Consider the following 19,733-nt stretch of genomic DNA (forward strand, 5'->3'; position numbering starts at 1 on the left):
GGCTGGTAGGTACTGGGTTCGGATCCCAGTCGAGGCATGGGATTTTTAATCCAGATACCGACTCCAAACCCTGAGTGGGTGCTCCGCAAGGCTCAGTGGGTAGGTGTAAACCATTTGCACCGACCAGTGATCCATAACTGATTCAACAAAGGCCATGGTTTGTGCTATCCTGCCTGTGGGAATCGCAAATAAAAGATCCATTGCTGCCTGTCGTAAAAAGAGTAGCCTATGTGGCGACAGTGGGTTTCCTCTAAAATACCGTGTCAGAATGACCATATGTTTGACGTCCAATAGCCGATGATAAGATAAAAAAATCAATGTGCTCTAGTGGCGTTGTTAAATAAAACAAACTTTACTTTTTACTTTATATAATTTTAAATAAAAGTGTTGAGTGTGTCATTAAAACAAATTCTTTGTTCATTCCAGGGTTTGTATGCAATGTCGATGAACTGTATGGAGGCTGCGGAAGCTCAGTTTAAACTGGCATCCAAGGTTTGTGATTTAATTTGTTTTCTTTCTTCAAGAACAGTGATCATTATTTTAAATATGCTCACAAATGCAGCTTTGAACAGACAGTTCCTTTCTGTATATACTCGTATTGTGAAATCCTTTATTTTTGTGGGGTTTTTTTTTTTTTAACATTTTATGTGTGCTTTATTTCAGTTAACGACGGCATTGGACTTGAGGAACTTTGTAAACTTAAATCTTGCGATTGTTTACTTGAGAACGAGTCGACAGGCAGACTTGACGAGTCTCATGGACAAGATAGAACCGGAGAAGATGGAAACTCAGTAAGTCTAGAAAATGGTGTATTCAGAAAATAGCAGTTTCCTTATGACACCTAAGTTACACCTAACTGATGATGAAATCATAAGGGTTTGTGTTCTTTTTATATGTGTGAAAAAAACCCAGATATCAGAATATTTAGTAGTAGGCAGCAGGCTAAATATAGCATAGTCACCATCTTTGTTTCTTTGTAAGTTGTCTGCAAAGAATTCTGGAAAAAACTGAATGTATTGAATGTGTATGCATAAAACAGTGACATCACTAGATAGTGTGTGATACACTCAAGGTTTCCCCCTATAAAATACTCTTCTTGTTTTTTCTACTAGTAAATGGAATTATTTAGTTGTAAATTTTTATAGGCATATAGCTGAAGGTATAAACTTTATGTTCCAAAGCAATAAATATGTTTGGCAAGAATTGCCATTATTGCAAATTTTACATACCATCTTTAAAGGCAGAATTAGTGAAAATTCATGAGGTCTATTCTGATGAATTAATAATAATGTCAACTCTGTTACTGAAATATGTGTGAACACTGGTAACTCAAATTATCAATTAAAATATGATGTGATTGTTTGTTTTCAGCTCCCACAGTCTGAAGGCAGCATCATATTTTGTACAAGGTCTGCAGGCCTTCTTCCAGGCTCGATACAATGAAGCAAAGTAAGTAGTACATGGCTTTAGATAACACCGAGGCGAGGGGGCGGGACGTAGCCCAATGGTTAAAGGTCCTCTCGATGCGCAGTCAGTCTGGGATCGATCCCCGTCGGTGGGCCCATTGGGCTATGTCTCGTTCCAGTCAGTGCACCACCACTGGTATATCAAAGGCCTGCTAATCAAAAAGAGTAGCCCATGAAGTGTCAACAGCGAGTTTCCTCTCTCAATATCTGTGTGGTCCTTTACTATATGTCTGACGCCCTATAACCGAAAATAAAATGTGTTGAGTGCATCGTTAAATAAAATATTTCCTTCCTTCGAAATCGAGGCGACAAACGTTCCCAAAATATAAAAGCCGAAAAATTTACAAATATGCTGGTTTCAAGACATTTTGCGACAAAATATTAAACTTTAAAATATATTAAAATAACTTGATATGACATCCACAAATCTTTAGCAGCTGTTAATAATATACTCTTCAAAAGAAGAAACGCAAAACCACATTGTCGTAACATTTGGAGAATTGATTTAATTATTGAATGGTGAGTCCGATAATTACCAAATGTTGCAGGATTGTTCACAATTCACTCTAGTCCATTGTGAGTAAGTGATAGGACACACCACCAAGGTCAAGGTCATCTGGAGTCAATACCGGGTGTGGCCTCCGCGTGTGTTGACAACTGCCTGGCACCGCCTGCCCATTGAAGCAACCAGAGTACGGATGACGTCCCAGGGGATGGTGGCCCACTCGGCCTGCAAGGCTGCTGCCAGCTCGGGCAGGGTCTGGGGCTGTGGTTGTCGCTGTCGGAGGCGTCAGTCCAACTCGTCCCATAGATGCTCAATTGGGTTCAAATCCGGTGATATCGATGGCCAAGGAAGGACATTAATGTTGTTGTTCTGTAGGAAAGCCGTTGTGAGACGTGCTATGCGAGGCCTGGCGTTGTCATGTTGGAACACTGCGTTGGCGTTGGCCATAACTGGAACGATGTGTGGCCGGAGGATCTGGTCAATGTAGCCCTGTGCATTCAGGTTGCCCTGCACGTGGACCAGGTCAGTTCTGCCAGTGTGTGAGATGGCTGCCCACACCATGACACTACCCCCGCCGAATCTGTCCACTTCCTGCACGCAGTTTGCCGCATAACGTTCACCACGACGTCTATACACGCGGCATCTTCCATCATGACGTCGGAGCAGAAATCGGGACTCATCACTGAACCACACCTGTCTCCATCGCAGTTGAGGCCATTGTCGATGAATCTGGCACCACTGCAGTCGGCGTCGACGGTGTTGTGGTGTTAAGATGACACCTGGAACTGGACGCCTGGCACGAATTCCTACCTCACGCAGGCGGTTCCGTACGGTCTGGTCGGATATCCTGCGCAAACCTGGTATTGCTGCGGCTGTGGAGGTGGCAGTAGTCAATCGTTCCCGAAGGTGGCGTACCCGGATGTAGCGGTCCTGCCCGGGGGTAGTGACCCGTGGTCGACCGGATCTAGGGAGGTCACGTGTTGATCCATGTTGCTGGTAACGGTCCCACAGTCTGGAGATGGTGCTTGGGGACACATGGAATGCCTTGGCAACGGCCGTTCTGGATTCGCCTGCGTCTAGTCGGCCGATGGCATTGTTTCTCTGCGGTTCACTGAGACGTAGCATGTCCTGGATTGTCAACTGTCGGCCAGATACAGAGGCCAGGCAAGCGAACACCCTGCACTTTTATACTGTCGGTGTTCATGTTGCACGTGCAGACAACGCACGTGCAGTGGTGACATGGTTTGCACGTGGCTGCGTTTTTGCGAATATTCACATTTTGTAACTTTATTGTACAGTAGCTGCGTTTTATCGAATGTAACCGTGGGAATGTGTTTGGGACATGCAATGACCTTATATTCACAAAGCATGAACCGGTAGGAAACATAAAATCGGAGTTATAACCCATTTGTACCCTTTTGCGGGTTTTTTTTTGAAGAGTATATTACTTCACCAAGGAGACCTTGCTGTGCCCAAATTAGTGAGATGTAAAGACCTGTAATACATGCTCTTTTTTTCCCTCTGTTAAAATCTATATCAAATTAAATATTACTTAGTACATGTGATGATTTCTCTAAGTTTGATAGGTAATTGCAATTTTTTTTTTTTTTAAATGTTTATATATGCAAAAATGGGAGGTAAGTTTTGCTGTCTTAATATTTTTCCAAACAACATGATGCATGGAAGAGTTGATTCCCATATTGTTTGTAAAATGGATGATTTCATTTCGCAATAATAAATATATTCATTTTTTTAAATAGTTGTTTCACCACAGAACATACATTTTAATGAATACTTTATGGGCGTTCACAAGCTTTACTTTTTTCTTCTTTTTTTTGTGTGTGTGCTTTACTTTGATTTTTACTTTCTGTTGACATCTCTAACACGTTAGGGCATTAATGCCAGCATATGTTTTTAAAACAGACAATGTGTTTTGTAATAATAGTCCCTACAAAATCAACAATTTTGACATACTTTTAAGAGTGGGGTGGTGAGTACCAAACAAAGAGTGCTGTTAATACATTTTTAAAAATGTTAATAATAATATGACCACCCTTAATACGATTATCATGATCATAATGTTGTCAGAAGCTCAGTTATTCTGTGTAATATTGGTTGTTAATTTTAGGCGTTACCTGCGAGAAACATTGAAAATGTCGAATGCAGAAGATCTGAACCGGCTGACGTCATGTTCTCTGGTCCTGTTGGGACACATCTTCCTCTCCCTGGGAAACAACAGAGTAAGTTACAACAGCACCATAGTAAGATGGGTGCAGTGGGGGAGGGACGTTCGTTAGGTTCGTGGAGATGGTGTCAGTTTAGCAACTAGTTTACTTGCATGATCTGGCCCTGTTCTTATTAAACTTTTAGAATCTAGACTCAACACTAATAGTTTGAGACTTTTAAAGTGACAGACCCTAGTTTCTAAAAATGCACGTTCGTATAAGAAGTACCGTATTTGACCGGAAATAAGCCCAGGGGGCCAAGACAACTCATTGTGAGCTTGGCATGGGGTGCGCTTATTCCCAGACAAGGGGCCAGTTTTGTTGAAACATTTTTTAATAATAATAATTAAAATAAATAACAATACTTAAATAAACTAGGAAGAAAACAAAAAACGTTCAGTAGCACATCCATTTGTTATTAATAAATAATAATTGTTTATTAATTAAATTGTGTGTTTTTTACTAGTATCTAATTATCAGAAACACACCTTCTATGTTACAATTACTTACCAGTGCTGTTTATTTACATCCAAAATTTAATGCTGAGAAAACTTAAAACAACAGCAATTAACAACATTCTCCATAGCATACACACGTTTCTGACACAGGCAGCCAACTTACACTACAAAGAATTATCAATCTACGGTCATTGTTCTTAGCCAATCAGAATACGGTATTTGCTTAATTAGCATTAACTGCGGACCCAGTGTGGTGGTAAAAATAGACATTGGTTTTAGTTCAGACTTGGGCTTGTGTACTTCAAAGAAATACTGCAGGCATGAAATTGAAAACAATGTTACACACTGTTATTGTTAGACTGCTAAATCTCTGGTGGTAAAATATTGTGTTACATTTGTGTTTAATTATCTGCAGGAGGTATGACCTTTTAAATGAACTTTGAGCAAACTTGCAATTTCATGTTATTTATAAGGTGATGAAGTTGGGGGTGGGCTTATTTACGAATGAGGGCCTAATTTCTTAAATGCTATCAAAACGGAGGTGGGCTTATTCAAAGACATGGGCTTATTTCCGGTCAAATACGGTAATGGTTATCAAGACAAGCTCCAGTTATTTTCAGACGTATTTCCCTGTTTAAGTATCACAGACTTTAGTTTTTCCCTTATCCAAATGTGTGTTGTAGGTTTGTAGTATAACTGTATCCAAATATGTGTTGTAGGTTTGTAGTGTAACCTTATCCAAATGTGTGTTGTAGGTTTGTAGTATAACTGTATCCAAATATGTGTTGTAGGTTTGTAGTGTAACCTTATTCAAATGTGTGTTGTAGGTTTGTAGTATAACTGTATCCAAATATGTGTTGTAGGTTTGTAGTGTAACCTTATTCAAATGTGTGTTGTAGATTTGTAGTATAGCCGTATCCAAATATGTGTTGTAGGTTTGTAGTGTAACCTTATCCAAATGTGTGTGGTAAGTTTGTAGTATAACCTCATTCAAATGTGTGTTGCCGGTCTGTAAACTTTGTGTTCATTTTAACAGGTTTAAACTAAGGTCTGCTACTTTGATTAAAATGTACTCAAGATTTCAGCTTTGAAGATTAATTATGTTATGTTGAATTTAATATTAGGCCTAACTAAACTTGGTGTCCATTTTCATGGGCTGAAACTCTGGTCTGTGCCTTTAATGCCATGTTAACAGGGGTCGAATTTTATGCTATTCTGCAAATAGTAAATTTCGAAACGGAATAGTAAAACAATCCTTCCAATATTTCGTCATGAAAGTGAAAATAAAGCATGGAATACCTAAAATCGCCTGTGACTATTCCACTTACGCTTTTTCTTCAGCTACATTTTTCTGCAGAATAAATCCTCGCGCTACTAAGACCTTTCTCATACATTTACCGGTACAAAATAAACGTCTTTTTGATAGAGACTAATGTTTGGAGTGAGTTCGTTTGTAATTCCAGCTAGTACGCAGTAATGCATAGACGGGTATATAAACAATTGTTCGTTACACAATGTTGTACAGAGTGACGTAGCATAGTCAGGAAAACTAGTGGTACATTAATAATTGAAGGGATAGTACATTTTTAGACGGAATAGTGTTTTTTGAAATTCACTATTCCTTTGGGATAGTGGTAAAAAAAACAAAAATCAACCCCTGGTTAAACAAACTGTATGTGTGTGATGCCATTAGAGATTTGAGACTATACTAAAGTTTTATAAGCACGTACCCTGGACTTTAGTAAAGTCTCTAGGATTTCTACTACATGCTCTTTCTAAGGATGAGACTTTGTATAGGTTTGATACTAGACTTTAAAATGTTTTGGCAGTACCAGACAAGGCACCTCTGTGTCTGTTTTGGTCGATATCTAATTGTAGTGTTCACTAACCAGTGCACAATTTTTAGGTGACATCACAGGCTTTTTCGTATACTAGGTGCCATAGCTTGTCTCGCTGGATTCATGTTGGGCTTGCTATATTTGTAAAGTGTTCTTATGTTACTTAAATTTTTAACCTAAAAACATTTGTACTGATAACTGTCTGTTGGAGTATTATTAGTAAACCAATAATTTTCCAGTTTCCATTTTGATGACACACATTTATTATGTTGCAGGAGGCACTGAACATGGTCACACCAGCTATGCAGTTAGCAGGCAAGATACCAGATGTGCATGTACAGCTCTGGGCTTCATCACTGCTTAAGGGTAATGTATACGTTTCACCACAACAACCATTTTTAACTTCCAGTGGACAGTAGAATCTCGTTGGGTCAAACTCGGAAGAGTCAAATACACCGCAATGCTCGAACCAAAAACAAAGTCCCAAGTTACACTTACACCTTGTTGACCAAATGGTTAGGTCGAACACTTGCGAGCACAGATGGGGTTCGAGCCAATGGGATTCAGCTGTCTTAAAGTGTTAATGAAGCAGAGTTATTAGAATTTATGCTGGGTTTCATCATTGCTTACAGGTACTGTATACATTTCACCACAATAAAGGAAGGAGATGTTTTATTTAACAACGCACTCAACCCATTTTATTGACGGTTATATGGCGTCAGACCTATGGTTAAGGACCACACACAGCTTGAGATAGGAAACCCGCTGTCGCCACTTCATGGGCTACTCTTTTCAGTTAGCAGCAAGGGATCTTTTATATGTACCATCCCACAGACAGGATATTACATACCACAGCCTTTGATATACCAGTCGTGGTATACTGGCTGGAACGAGAAATAAAGCCCAATGGGCCCACTGATGGGGATCGATCCCAGACCGACTACGCATCAAGCGAGCGCTGTACCACAGAGCTACGTCCTGTCCACTTCACCACAATAACCACCTTTTAACCTCTAATATATGAAAGTGTTAATGAAGAATAATGTTTAGAATTAATTATTTAATCAATTTAGTTTCTTTTCATAATTAACAGGACCTCTCACCTTGTTGCACACTCAAAATTTTCTTCATTTAGAAACCAAATACACCATGAATGTGTATGGTTTGAATTAGCAGATTATGATACAAGTTTCCCAAGTACAGCTTGGTTTCTGTTGATTATTAATTGGTCATCAGTCAGTTGGTACAGACAGATTAATTGATTATATATTTCAGAGCTTGAATTTAATGATAGCCATGCCACAAGTTGCTGTAATGCCCTAGCGATATGCCTCAATGCTTCAAAATTAAACATATTTTGCATGATACTAACTGGTCATTATACTCAAACACTACTCCTGAAAATTGTTTTATTATGAAAATGTTCACACTTCTTTATTACGAATGTGTGCTTTTGTGTTATTTTAATTCACTGATTTAAAGTTTGCTTTGTTGCCCTTTGTTCTAGACATAATTCCCTAAACAAATCTCCTTTGGTCTGGGCCAAATGGCCTTGCCCTCTTAATTTGCCAGATTCGAGGCCTGATATTTCATCTCATTTCCAATACTAATGATTACGAATCTCAATTTATTCCTTTTGTGGTTATACCAGATGGTTTCAACAATGATTATGCATATCTTAGATTGTTCACCATTTTGCTTGAATCAGTTGGTTTTGACGATGGTTGTGATAATTTATTCCTATTTTCAGATCTGTACCGATCATGTGGCGACTCTGCCAATGAGGCGGAGGGTTACAGATTGCACACCAACTTCTCACAGTCACTTCTCAAGGATCATTTTCAATCATCACAGATGTCCGAGCACGGCATTATTCAGGTGAGATTCTCGCGTCAGTGTTTATTCTTTTAATATTTCATCGCTGATCAGAATCATAAGCTACATCATGAGCTACATCCCATTAGTGGACATTGCCCGGGGTGTGATGGGTTGATGGTCATTTTTTCCCTATCACAACCACTGACTGGTACATGGGCATAGTCGGGGAACATTTTGTTTTCACAGTCTTGATTAGCACTAAAGGCTGCTTTAATGTTCAATTTTTTTTACGTCCTGTCCTTGTTAAAACGTAAAAAGGCTCGGGAGAAACATGGATCAGGGTTAATTACTGTTTTATTTTCTAATTTGTTACGTTGTCATATATTGTGTCATTTGTTATGTCCCGCTTTCTCAAGCGAAAGAGAGGCTGGGGAGAGATATGGATCAGGGATAATTACTGTTTTATTGTGTAACTTGTTATGTCCCGCTTTCTCAAGCGAAAGAAAGGCCTGGGGAGAGACAAGGATCAGGGATAATTACTGTTTTATTGTGTAACTTGTTATGTCCCGCTTTCTCAAGCGAAAGAGAGGTTGGGGAGAGACATGGATCAGGGATAATTACTGTTTTATTGTGTAACTTGTTATGTCCCGCTTTCTCAAGCGAAAGAAAGGTTGGGGAGAGACAAGGATCAGGGATAATTACTGTTTTATTGTGTAACTTGTTATGTCCCGCTTTCTCAAGTGAAAGAGAGGCTGGGGAGAGACATGGATCAGGGATAATTACTGTTTTATTGTGTAACTTGTTATGTCCCGCTTTCTCAAGCGAAAGAGAGGCTGGGGAGAGACATGGATCAGGGATAATTACTGTTTTATTGTGTCATTTGTTATGTCCCGCTTTCTCAAGCGAAAGAAAGCCTGGGGAGAGATAAGGATCTGCATTTATAACTATTTTATTGCCTAATTTCCTACGTTCTGTGTTTTAAAACGTAAGAAAGCTGGGGAGAGACATTGATCAGGGATAATGACTGTTTTATTGTGCAATTCGTTACGTCCCGACCCTTAAACATTATAAGGCTTGGGACAAACAGGTGTCTGGAATAGTTACTGCTTTAATGTGCAATTTTTTACGTCCTGTCCTTAGAACATTAGAAGGCTTGGGGAAAACAGGGATCAGGGTTAATTACTGTTTTATTTTCTAATTTGTTACGTTGTCATATGTTATGTACCAACACTTAAAAGGTACAAAGGTTGGGGAGAGATATGGATCAGGGATAATGACTGTTTTATTGTGTAATTTGTTATGTCCCTCTTTCTCAAGCGAAAGAAAGGCTAGTCAACTACTGTTTAATGTTTTAAGATTGTGTAGCCATCTCTGAGACCTGCGTTCCTGATTGTATGTTCAGTCCTGTCTCTGTGGTGTTGAATAAAAGATCCTTGCTACTTTACGGAAGACGTAGCCTCTGTGGTAGTAGCCTGTTTCCTTTCAGTGAGAACCAAGTGTGAAAATATCAATATGAGAATGTTAGAAAACAAACAGCTTTTGTTTAAAATGTGCTGAGGTGTTGTTAAACAAATATTCCTTCATTTCTTTTTTAAAATTCTATATTGACAGCAGCAGATGAATGCTACTTGAATACCACTTACAAAGGAAGGAAGGAAATGTTTTATTTAACGACACACTTAACACATTTTATTTACGGGCATATGATTAAGGACCACACTGATATGGGCTACTCTTTTCGATTAGCAGCAAGGGATCTTTTATATGCACCGTCCCAGACAGGATAGCACATACCACGGCCTTCGATATACCAGTCGTGGTGCACTGGCTGGAGCAAGAAATAGCCCAGTGGGTCAACTGACGGGGATCGATCCCAGACTGACAGCGTATCAAGTGAACGCTTTACCACTGGGCTAGGTCCCGCCCCACCACTTAGAATATCACAAGTGCTAGTGCAGAAGAAGGGGAACTTTTCCATGATGGTGTAATGTTCGATAGTAGAAAGCAAATTAATGCCATTATTCTGTGTACACCTCTCCTCTACATTTTGGGCCTTTTACATATATTATTTCCACAAAAACAGAATAAAAGCCATTCCAGATGCTGTTAAAATCTTTTAAAATGAACTAAACTGTACCAGTGTTTTTCCTTGTTATTGAAAAAACAAAAAAATGAATTATACAATATCTGCCATCAAATCAGGATGAACAGTTCCTTTTATCAGGTATGTGAGAGCTTTGCGAAAACGCGTAAATGCGCTTTTCCATTTCATGATGTTCAAGACTGTTGACCACACAAGGTTCATTTGCATGTTTTCACGGTTTCAAGTTTATGAGGTGTGCCTTATATTATAAGTTATAACCATTTTAGATTTGTTAGCATTGAATGCAATTTTTGGCAGTTCCAGGGTTTACAAACAACAATTTTCCTTCAGGGGCCCTTGAGCGACCCCTGAACCCCAGCCGCAGTAAGCTTTTTTGTTCCAACCCCTCTCACATCCCTGTTTTATCTCATATTTGCTTTTCTTCATCTTTCAGTGGACCGATGGACCGTGCCCGTTCCACCTAAGTACACCAGTTAACAGTAACACCATGTTATGATACCAATCATGTCGGAATTAGGAGAATAAATACATCAGCGTAACATGCGTGCTTCCACTAACTTTTCAGGTTAGATCCCATGTAACACACACCCAGGTGCTTGTCCCCATCAGCAGAACTTTTCCACACAAGCTGAATAGTCGAACATACAGAAAGAAAGAACATTCTAAAAGCTGACTAGTTGAACATAGAAAAAGAATATTCTAAAAGCTGTGTTGTCAAACATTCAGAAAGAGGATTCTAAAAGCTGAATAGTCGAATATACAGAAAGAACATTCTACAAGCTGAATAGTTGAACATACAAAAAAGAATAATCTAAAAGCTGTAGAGTCAAACATACAGAAAGAACATTCTAAAAGCGAATATCGAACATCCGGAGAAAGAACATTCTAAAAACTAAATAGTTGAACATATAAAGAGAACATTCTAAATGCTGTGTAGTCAAACATACAGAAAGAGGATTCTAAAAGCTGAATAGTTGGATATACGAAAGAAGAATTCTAAAAGCTGAATAGTCAAACATATACACACATGTTCTATGTATTCAGCCACTTTTCAAGAAGTGAACAGACAAATATATGGATGGAATGTTGTGGAAAAAACCCCCACCTGAATAGTTGAACATATTGAAGGAATGTCCTGTCCAATCGCCCACTCTTTTGTCTTAGCTGAATAGCTGAGCATATAGAAAGAATGTTCCATTCTAAAAGTGAATTTTAAAACATATTTTTGCACATGTTGGTTGTTACATTATATAAGAGGCTGCCTATTGAAACACAGCAACATCTTTTAAGCACCTTTGTAAGTAGTATAATCAATCTGTAGTTCACGAAATTTGCTAGATACCACTTATTTTGACAAGTCTGCACCTGGGTTCTTTTTATGAAGTCATGATTAAAAAGACATGATGACATTTATTTTTTAAAGTCGAATAATATTGAATGTTATAAATCACTGCACCAAAAGAGATAGAAGAAAATTCCAAAATAACACAAGGGTGAAAATAGTTGAGAAACTGGTTACTGTTAAAATGCAGATGTTTAGTAGATCTAAATGCCTGCACAATGGAGTGACATTGTTTTGTGAAGTGATATTGCAGTGTAGAAAATGAGATGAAATATGCCGAAATGATTGGCAGGAATCAAACCAGTCTCCTGTCTTTGGAACTTATAACAACACAGAATTGAGAAAGCGGTGTTTTTCCTGTTTCTTTCCCACTTCACCTGGCTGGAATGCTTGGACCAGACTACTATCCTTAGGGGAATATGCATTTGTTTTGAGGCCAGGTAAAGTATTCTTAAGAGAAAACACCTCAAGTTTTCTCCAGTTTCTGTTAAAAAACCAAAACTGTTGTCCGTAAAGGATTTGCTATGGTTGGTAACTTTCCAAGAATATTTCAATAGGCAGCATTATTTGAGCATTGTAGTGCTTTTGCTGGTATGTAGCGATATGGCAATATTAACTGTTTAAACCATAAACATCATATCGTCAAAAGAAACAACGAGAATTTCTAATGATGGTCTATTTTATACATCTTGACCAAAACAGTGAAAATTATGAAATCTGAGACGTGTATCAGTGAATCTGGAATGATTCAAGCTTTGACAGAATATTGCAGGATTTGGAGTTTACGGAGTTTCTAAAATCATTCTGAAAATAGAACATTTTGTTTTCAAAGTTTCAAAGGGACAGACCCTAGTTTTTAAACACTAAGGCATATTTTTCACTATTAGAGCCATTTATGATCACTGAAATCAAACATTACTTATATTTTATTTTTAGATTATCCATTTTTCTACAACCGAAGTGTCATCCTGGTGTTTTTAATACCACAAAATGAATTTTTCATATTTAAAAAATGCATGTACGTCTAAGAAGTAACAGGTAGTAACGGGTATTTCAACATCACAGACTCTTGTTTCTCTCTGTTGTATCCAAATTTGTTACAGGTTTGTAAATTAACCAAACTTAGTGTCCATTTTTACGGGCTGAAACTAGGGTCTAGGTGAAAAATATCCCTTAGTGTTTAAAAACTAGGGTCTGTCCCTTTAATTAGCATCAGTTCAAAACATTAAAATAATTAATTAGCAATTGCCATTTACTGTTCTAGAATGGCGTGGCTATGTCTGACATTTACATTGCAAATCGGAACGGAATACTGAATAAAAAATACTATGAAAGTGTCGGATACAGGGAAAAGTTGATTGATGAAGAGAAATATGTTTCAGCATCTAGCGATGTAAGGAAAGACAGATTCATAAGACTGCATAGAAAAATGCTAATCAAGACAAAATTTCTTTCATGTTCTAGACGGGGTTTTTGCCAGAGGGTAAAACGGGTCTGGCGTTATACCCAAATATTTTTGAAGATTTTGTGAAGATTTTGACAGAATTAATGACTGTTATCATTACTGTTTGATTTTCTTGACCCTAACCCTAAACTTAACCCATTTTCTTTATGGTGCAGGCCCCCCATACCCCCTGTTGACTGTCGTTGCATTCATTTCCATAGTACTATACCCAAAAATTTCTTTCTGGCAGAAACACTGCTAGAGTAAATGTTCTAGATTAGTACAGTGAAATGGAGGGAATCTAGAGAGTGAATTTTAATCCAGGAAAGTTATAATTTTTGGAGAATAAATTCTCTAGATTGTTAAAATGAAGCTCATGTAGAGAGATGTGTTGAATGTCATTTAACATTAATTCATCCTGTGTATAGAGAGATGGAAAATACGAGACATGTCTTGGTCGTTAGTTTCATTATTACAAGAAGAATTTCTGGATGTATATTACAAGAAGAATTTCTGGATGTATAAAGTGAAATGCAGAGAATTTAAAAATCGACATGATCAGAATATTGTGGAGACATCTTATGATCAGTTGACTGAAACTGATTGAAAATGTTAATCGAGATAGGGAAATGTGGTTTACTCAAATTGCTGTTTTGAGAAGAATGTTAGGACTTTAGTGCGAAAACTTTTTTAAGAGAACTTCAGCTGGAAAAATATTAAATATGGCAGAATGTTTTTATGTCTCAAGGTGTTTTTTTTTGTTTTGTTTTTTTGTTTGTGTTTTTTTAAATCCATGGAATGGATTGCAGTCATGGAGAACGTAGATAATCAAGAAAAAGGTATGGAAATGTGTTTCATTGTTTGGGGAAGATATTCTAATTTGTTCCAGTGAAACAATAATAAGAATTGGATTGAAAGTTAGGATACTAAGGTGTGTTTCGAATCTGTGTTCAAATCTACCAAGTCCTTTATTGGTACAGTGAAATGCTAAAGTTCATCTAAAGGTGAAGAAGAGTAATCGAGGTAGATGAATGTGTTTTGAAATCTGGAGATTTCTTGACTGCTACAGTGCCATTGACTTTCAGACAATATAGAGATGAAGACTAATGCACAAATTGTCGAAGTGTGAAGACGACTGGTTTATTAAGAATTTCATTTTTCTTTCTTTTTTAAACTAGAAATATTATCATAGTGTGGCTGTGTTTCAAAATCAGGAAACAATTTTAAGAAAGGTTATTGATACTTTTGTTGATATGTTTTGTAAAGAATCTGTAGCTATATATTAAAGGTCACATTACATCTATGAAGTTTTGGAAACTTTGTTCCTAAGACTCTTTTTTTTTCTTTCTTTCTTTCTTTCTTTTTTTTTCTGTGATGTATGATCAAAAGTCTCTGAGACTTTGTTTCCGAAACCAGTCTCTGGAGAAAGGGAAGTGTTCTGTTACAAGAGAGAAGTCTCTGAAACAATATCAAACAACAATCAGAATACATAAAGGAATCATATGATGAGCTAGTTACATGATTGTGGTTAAAATATCTGTGCTAATAGATCTGACATGCGGCAATGGAATGTCGTAAACAAGTGTCTGCAGTCAAGTTTAGTAGATGTTTGAATGATTCTGGATTCATCCAATTGAAATTTGAACAACCATCCATATCAATCTTGAAGTGAAGCTTTTCCAGGGCCATACCTATATAAAAGTAGCAGAGAAGTGATTAAGAGAGTAAAGAAAGAACCAAGGATAAGTGTATATATAGGGTCTTCTCCAGCTTGTTTACACTAAAAAGGACACTTGTTCATATAATCTGACACACACACACACACACACACACACCAACTAGATACGACCATCTTTGTTATAAGATCACTATAGGCTATATGTGTCTATGATTGTGCACATACCTTTACAATGGTGTTTCTGAAGAAAAAATACAGCCTTGCTAAACTTAAAATAATTTTTAGTTGTCCTGTAAAGTCTTTAAGACTGTTTCTGAAAAAAAAGGCTCCAAGACTTCATAGAGGAACCATGGCCTTAAAAGAGTGTTCAGTTTGTAATATATTTATAGCATGAGCACAATAATATGTTGGATCCTTATTTTGTTATAGATAATATTGACAGCTTTTAAGCCACCAAGACAATTTCTATGTGACATCTGTTCTTTTTTTCAACCACTTTAAACCGATATGCTTACTAGATGTGCGTAGAGATGATATGATTCCATCTACTAGTAGCAGTTCTGTAGTATTAGACGTGGAAATTAGTTTTCTTGTTTTGTATAATATTGTATCCTAAAATAGAAATACCATGGGTCACAGTATTATTATTCAGTTTAGTACAGGAGGTCATAGTGCTAACAAGCCAGATAAGGTTGGGTGGGTAGGCAAAACAAACCCATCATCCCACTCCAGATATTGTTCCTGCAAACTTGGTAGATTTGTGGGTTGCTCAGTACTAAAAGAAAAATTTGTTGAACAGAGTGAAAATAATGCTGTATTTGTTGGGGGATTTTCTTCTTCTTTTTTTTATTATTGTTATTATTTTTTTAATTATTTATCTGTTAACGATATACTCTGGAATATGAGCTTCAGTTTGCTAGTGTATGTTCAAATTATAATAAGAATAACACCAGGGGATTATACTGTTCACATTTCTATGAAAGCAACAAAACAAACAGATTTCAAACATTATAAATGTGTTACTGCCAGGTATACTAAAATCCATCTGAAGTTGGGGGTTTATTCCTGTTTGTCCGTCCAGAACCATTGTTCATAACATCATTTGTTAGAAATTCGCACTGCCTTCACTTCCATTGTACTGCACTCATGAATTTAATTGTCGGTACAACTATTCCTGCATCTTAGAAATCGGTTTTAAAAGTCAAAATAATTCTTGAATGGAAAATGTCCACTATACTGAATGATTTTAGATAGGTGATAATTATATACAAAAGTATGTCTCAGAGCATTAGTACACAAGATTTCCTGACAATACAGGGGCGGATTATGCTTTAGGTAAGGGGAGGTTTCGAAACAATATGTAAAGGTTTATAATTTGAAATGATAAATTTTACGTGGACATCAATTTAGATCTACGTGGTGGGTTTTTTAGTGGGGGGGGGGGGGGGGGGGGGTCCGTGCAAATGGGAAACTCCCTATAATCCGCCCCTGCAATAAATTAATAAATACGTCTTTATTATAATTTTCTAATTTAAGTTAAAGGCACAGACGTTATTTTCAGCACGTAAAAATGGACACTTAGGTTTATTTAATCTACAAACATGTAAGACACATTTGGATAAGGTTATAACAGAGAGACGCTAAAATCTGATGTTTAAACAGGGACATACCGTCTAAAAATAACTAGAACTTGTCTCATTAACCATTACTTTTTAGACGAACATGCGTTTTTAGAAACTAGGGTTTGTCACTTCAAGATATCTAGCTGAGTAATACTGGTGATCCTTAATCGATGTGGAACCGCATTCTCTGAAATCAACTTCAACATAGGTTGTTATTTATTTTGTGCATGTGGAAGTACATGTATGTATGTATACACACACACACACACACACATACACACACATATATATATATATATGTATGTATATATATATATATATATATACAGATATACTAATACAGGTATGTGTGTGTGTGTGTGTATGTGTGATATATATATATATATATATATATCATACATGTACACCATAATATTATAGTACTCAAAATGTATGGTATATGTATACACCAGAATTCATAATTGGAATTTCTAGAGTTTTCAGTTTGGTTAACGTAATGGGGTGGGGGAGGTCTTTTTTTATACATGATATACACAATTTAGATAAAAACAGAAGGCAAAGCTTTTAACCTGATTTTGAATTTCACATAAATTGACATCATATATCTTAATCAATACATACATATATGTATATCTATCAAACTTATTAATTTCTAACCTTTGCCAAATATATGTAAGACTCTATAAATATAATATTCATACAACTTAAACTTTCAATCCAATCTAAATAGGTTAAGAGAAATGAACGAAAATATAGGAAACAAGCGGTTGTTTTACATTTTGATAGTTAATAGCATCCATATTATCTAGTTTCATATAAATATGCGTAACTGGCCTCGCTGTTGTCATGGTTAAGTGTCTGGTAGGTACAGGGTTCGCAGCCCGGCACCGGCTCCCACCTAGAGCGAGTTTTAATGACTCAGTGGGTAGGTGTAAGACCACTGCATCCCCTTTTCTCTCACTAATCACTAACAACTAATCCACTGTCTTGGACACGCAGCCCAAATAGCTGAGGTGTGTGCCCAGGACATCGTGCTTGAACCTTAATTGGATATAAGTTGAAATGGAATGAAAATGTGTGTAGACCAGAAAGCTGATAATGAACAGAACTGATTTATATATTGGATTTCTTTGCTTTTTGTTCTTTGCAAAATGAAAATATATTTTGAGGCCAGGATGCGGTGCGATAAATGACAAAAATCTAAGCAGTGCCTTGGTATGTGGTATGGCAAATTTAAGCTAATATCATATTTTGGTTGCCGACCTCATGCGAAACTGAAATTTAGATTGACGCATTGTAAACAGATTAGTGTTGAACGAGTGTTAAACAAATATAAACTTTCACGCATTAAGAACATAATATTATACAAATTTACAGAAGAAAACAAAAATGCAATTTAGGTATGTGCTAAAGCAAAGCTGAGCAATTCTTAATACTTGCCAACCAGAGTCGGCGGTGAAATAGGCCTTTGAACTGGCGTATATTAGAAGTGTTGTAATTAGGGTACACAGTTCGCCTGGTAACCATTGGTTTCGTTTTGTCGCGAACAGAAAACTAACGACGGTTTATCTGCTGAAGCCTATATTTACGTGAGGTGTAAACTTTGTTACATGGGAATTAACAATAGAATGCCACGATTCCCAACGGGTACAGGAATGTGTATATGAAGAAACCAGAAATGAGTTTGAAATGTTTTACGTCATAACTTTCTGCTCTCTGTACAAGTAAAGATGTTCAAAACATGTAAAATGTCATTTATAGATTGTATATAAATGTGTACTGCATAGTTGTTTAAATAGTACATACTATATATATATAATTATAATGTGTTCATGTAATATGTCAATTCCAAGAATAATTCAAGATTCACATGAATGCGAAGTGAGTGAAAAATCAACTTGTTTTTGGACTTGTCAAGTACATGTATGTGTAATATAGTCACATTAGTGTACAACAATAATCATATTTGACACATGGTTCAAATATTTTGCATCAAGGTTGATTACAGTTCGTACGCAAATACATACTACTTTACTACATATACTGATGGAAAAAAATAAGGGAACACGAGTAGTAACAGCAAACAGTGACTGCAACCACAACCCGCATCCACAGTTTCAGGAAGATAACTGCGTTACAGATATTCAACCCCCTATTAGTGACATTAAATCTCACATTATATCTTTGCATTTTATACAACCAAAACACCCATCCACAGTGTCAGGAATCTAGCCGTGTCACAGATATTCAACCCTCTATTAGTGACATTAAATCTCACATTATATATTTGCACTGTATACAACCAAAACCCCCATCCACAGCTTCAGGAAGCTATCCGTGTCACAGATATTAGTGACAGTAAATTTCACATTATATATTTGCATTTTATGCAGACTATAACCATGCTAGTAATGAATTAAATTTGATCTAAAATACTACGTGTGTTCTTATTTCTTTCCATTAGTATATATGTAAAGATTCAAAATTGGCAACCTCCATAATATATTCAATACACATGTACAAAGTTAATATATTTTGATGGAGGTCGGATTTGAAGTGTAGTCCACAAAATCCACATGTAGCATAACGTAGAAATATCTTTCAGTATCTTTTACAATGTATCTTTTAATAATATTTATTGGATATTGTAAATTTGTTTTATAATGGGGTGTTATACTAGTATGTCTGTTCATATTGAAACGGTGTGTAATAGAAATCTTTTCTTTTTTTCCAGTTTTGTTTCTTATCCTGAATATAGCTGATAAATGTGTGTTGGTACTGGAGAAGTGTATAGACTTTGGTATATATAGAATTGATCACATTGGGAAGGATGGGGGGGGGGGGGGGGGGGGAGGTGGAGGAGTACCGTGATTGGCTGAGAACAACCTTGACAATTTTTGGGTCTGTTCCATTTGTATTTTTTCTTTACCATTTTTAAAATGCTAGTATTTTTACTGATTTATACTCGAGTGGGTTTTTTCTATTGGCATTACTTGAGAATATGATGTACCAACCAACCTCCTTTAAATGAAACCCTGTGTATAGCGGCTATTGTCTATCAAAGCCATGAGTCCATGCGGTGTCTATTCTTTGTACATAATACTACACGTTTAACATTTGTACAGACACGTATTCATGTAGGAACTATTTAAAATGTATTTTTCACCTCTGTATTATAACGACTGTATGATGACATGCTTTAGACGTTTATAAAAGTAACTATTCATTACGAA

General features: G+C 36.7%; 1 protein-coding gene across 1 annotated transcript in view; it reads left to right on the forward strand.

The window, feature by feature from the left end:
* The window catches only part of LOC121382559 (MAU2 chromatid cohesion factor homolog), a 38,236-nt gene extending 18,503 nt beyond the window's left edge, over positions 1–19,733 (forward strand). The window contains exons 12-18 of the mRNA XM_041512026.1: positions 427–492; positions 664–791; positions 1,372–1,449; positions 4,100–4,211; positions 6,768–6,858; positions 8,243–8,370; positions 10,848–19,733. Of these exons, the coding sequence (XP_041367960.1) occupies positions 427–492; positions 664–791; positions 1,372–1,449; positions 4,100–4,211; positions 6,768–6,858; positions 8,243–8,370; positions 10,848–10,910 (666 nt within the window). The 3' untranslated portion in view covers positions 10,911–19,733. The remainder of the gene's footprint in view (positions 1–426; positions 493–663; positions 792–1,371; positions 1,450–4,099; positions 4,212–6,767; positions 6,859–8,242; positions 8,371–10,847) is intronic.

Source organism: Gigantopelta aegis, chromosome 2 (assembly GCF_016097555.1).
Source record: "Gigantopelta aegis isolate Gae_Host chromosome 2, Gae_host_genome, whole genome shotgun sequence".
In the NCBI taxonomy this organism is placed as follows: domain Eukaryota; kingdom Metazoa; phylum Mollusca; class Gastropoda; order Neomphalida; family Peltospiridae; genus Gigantopelta; species Gigantopelta aegis.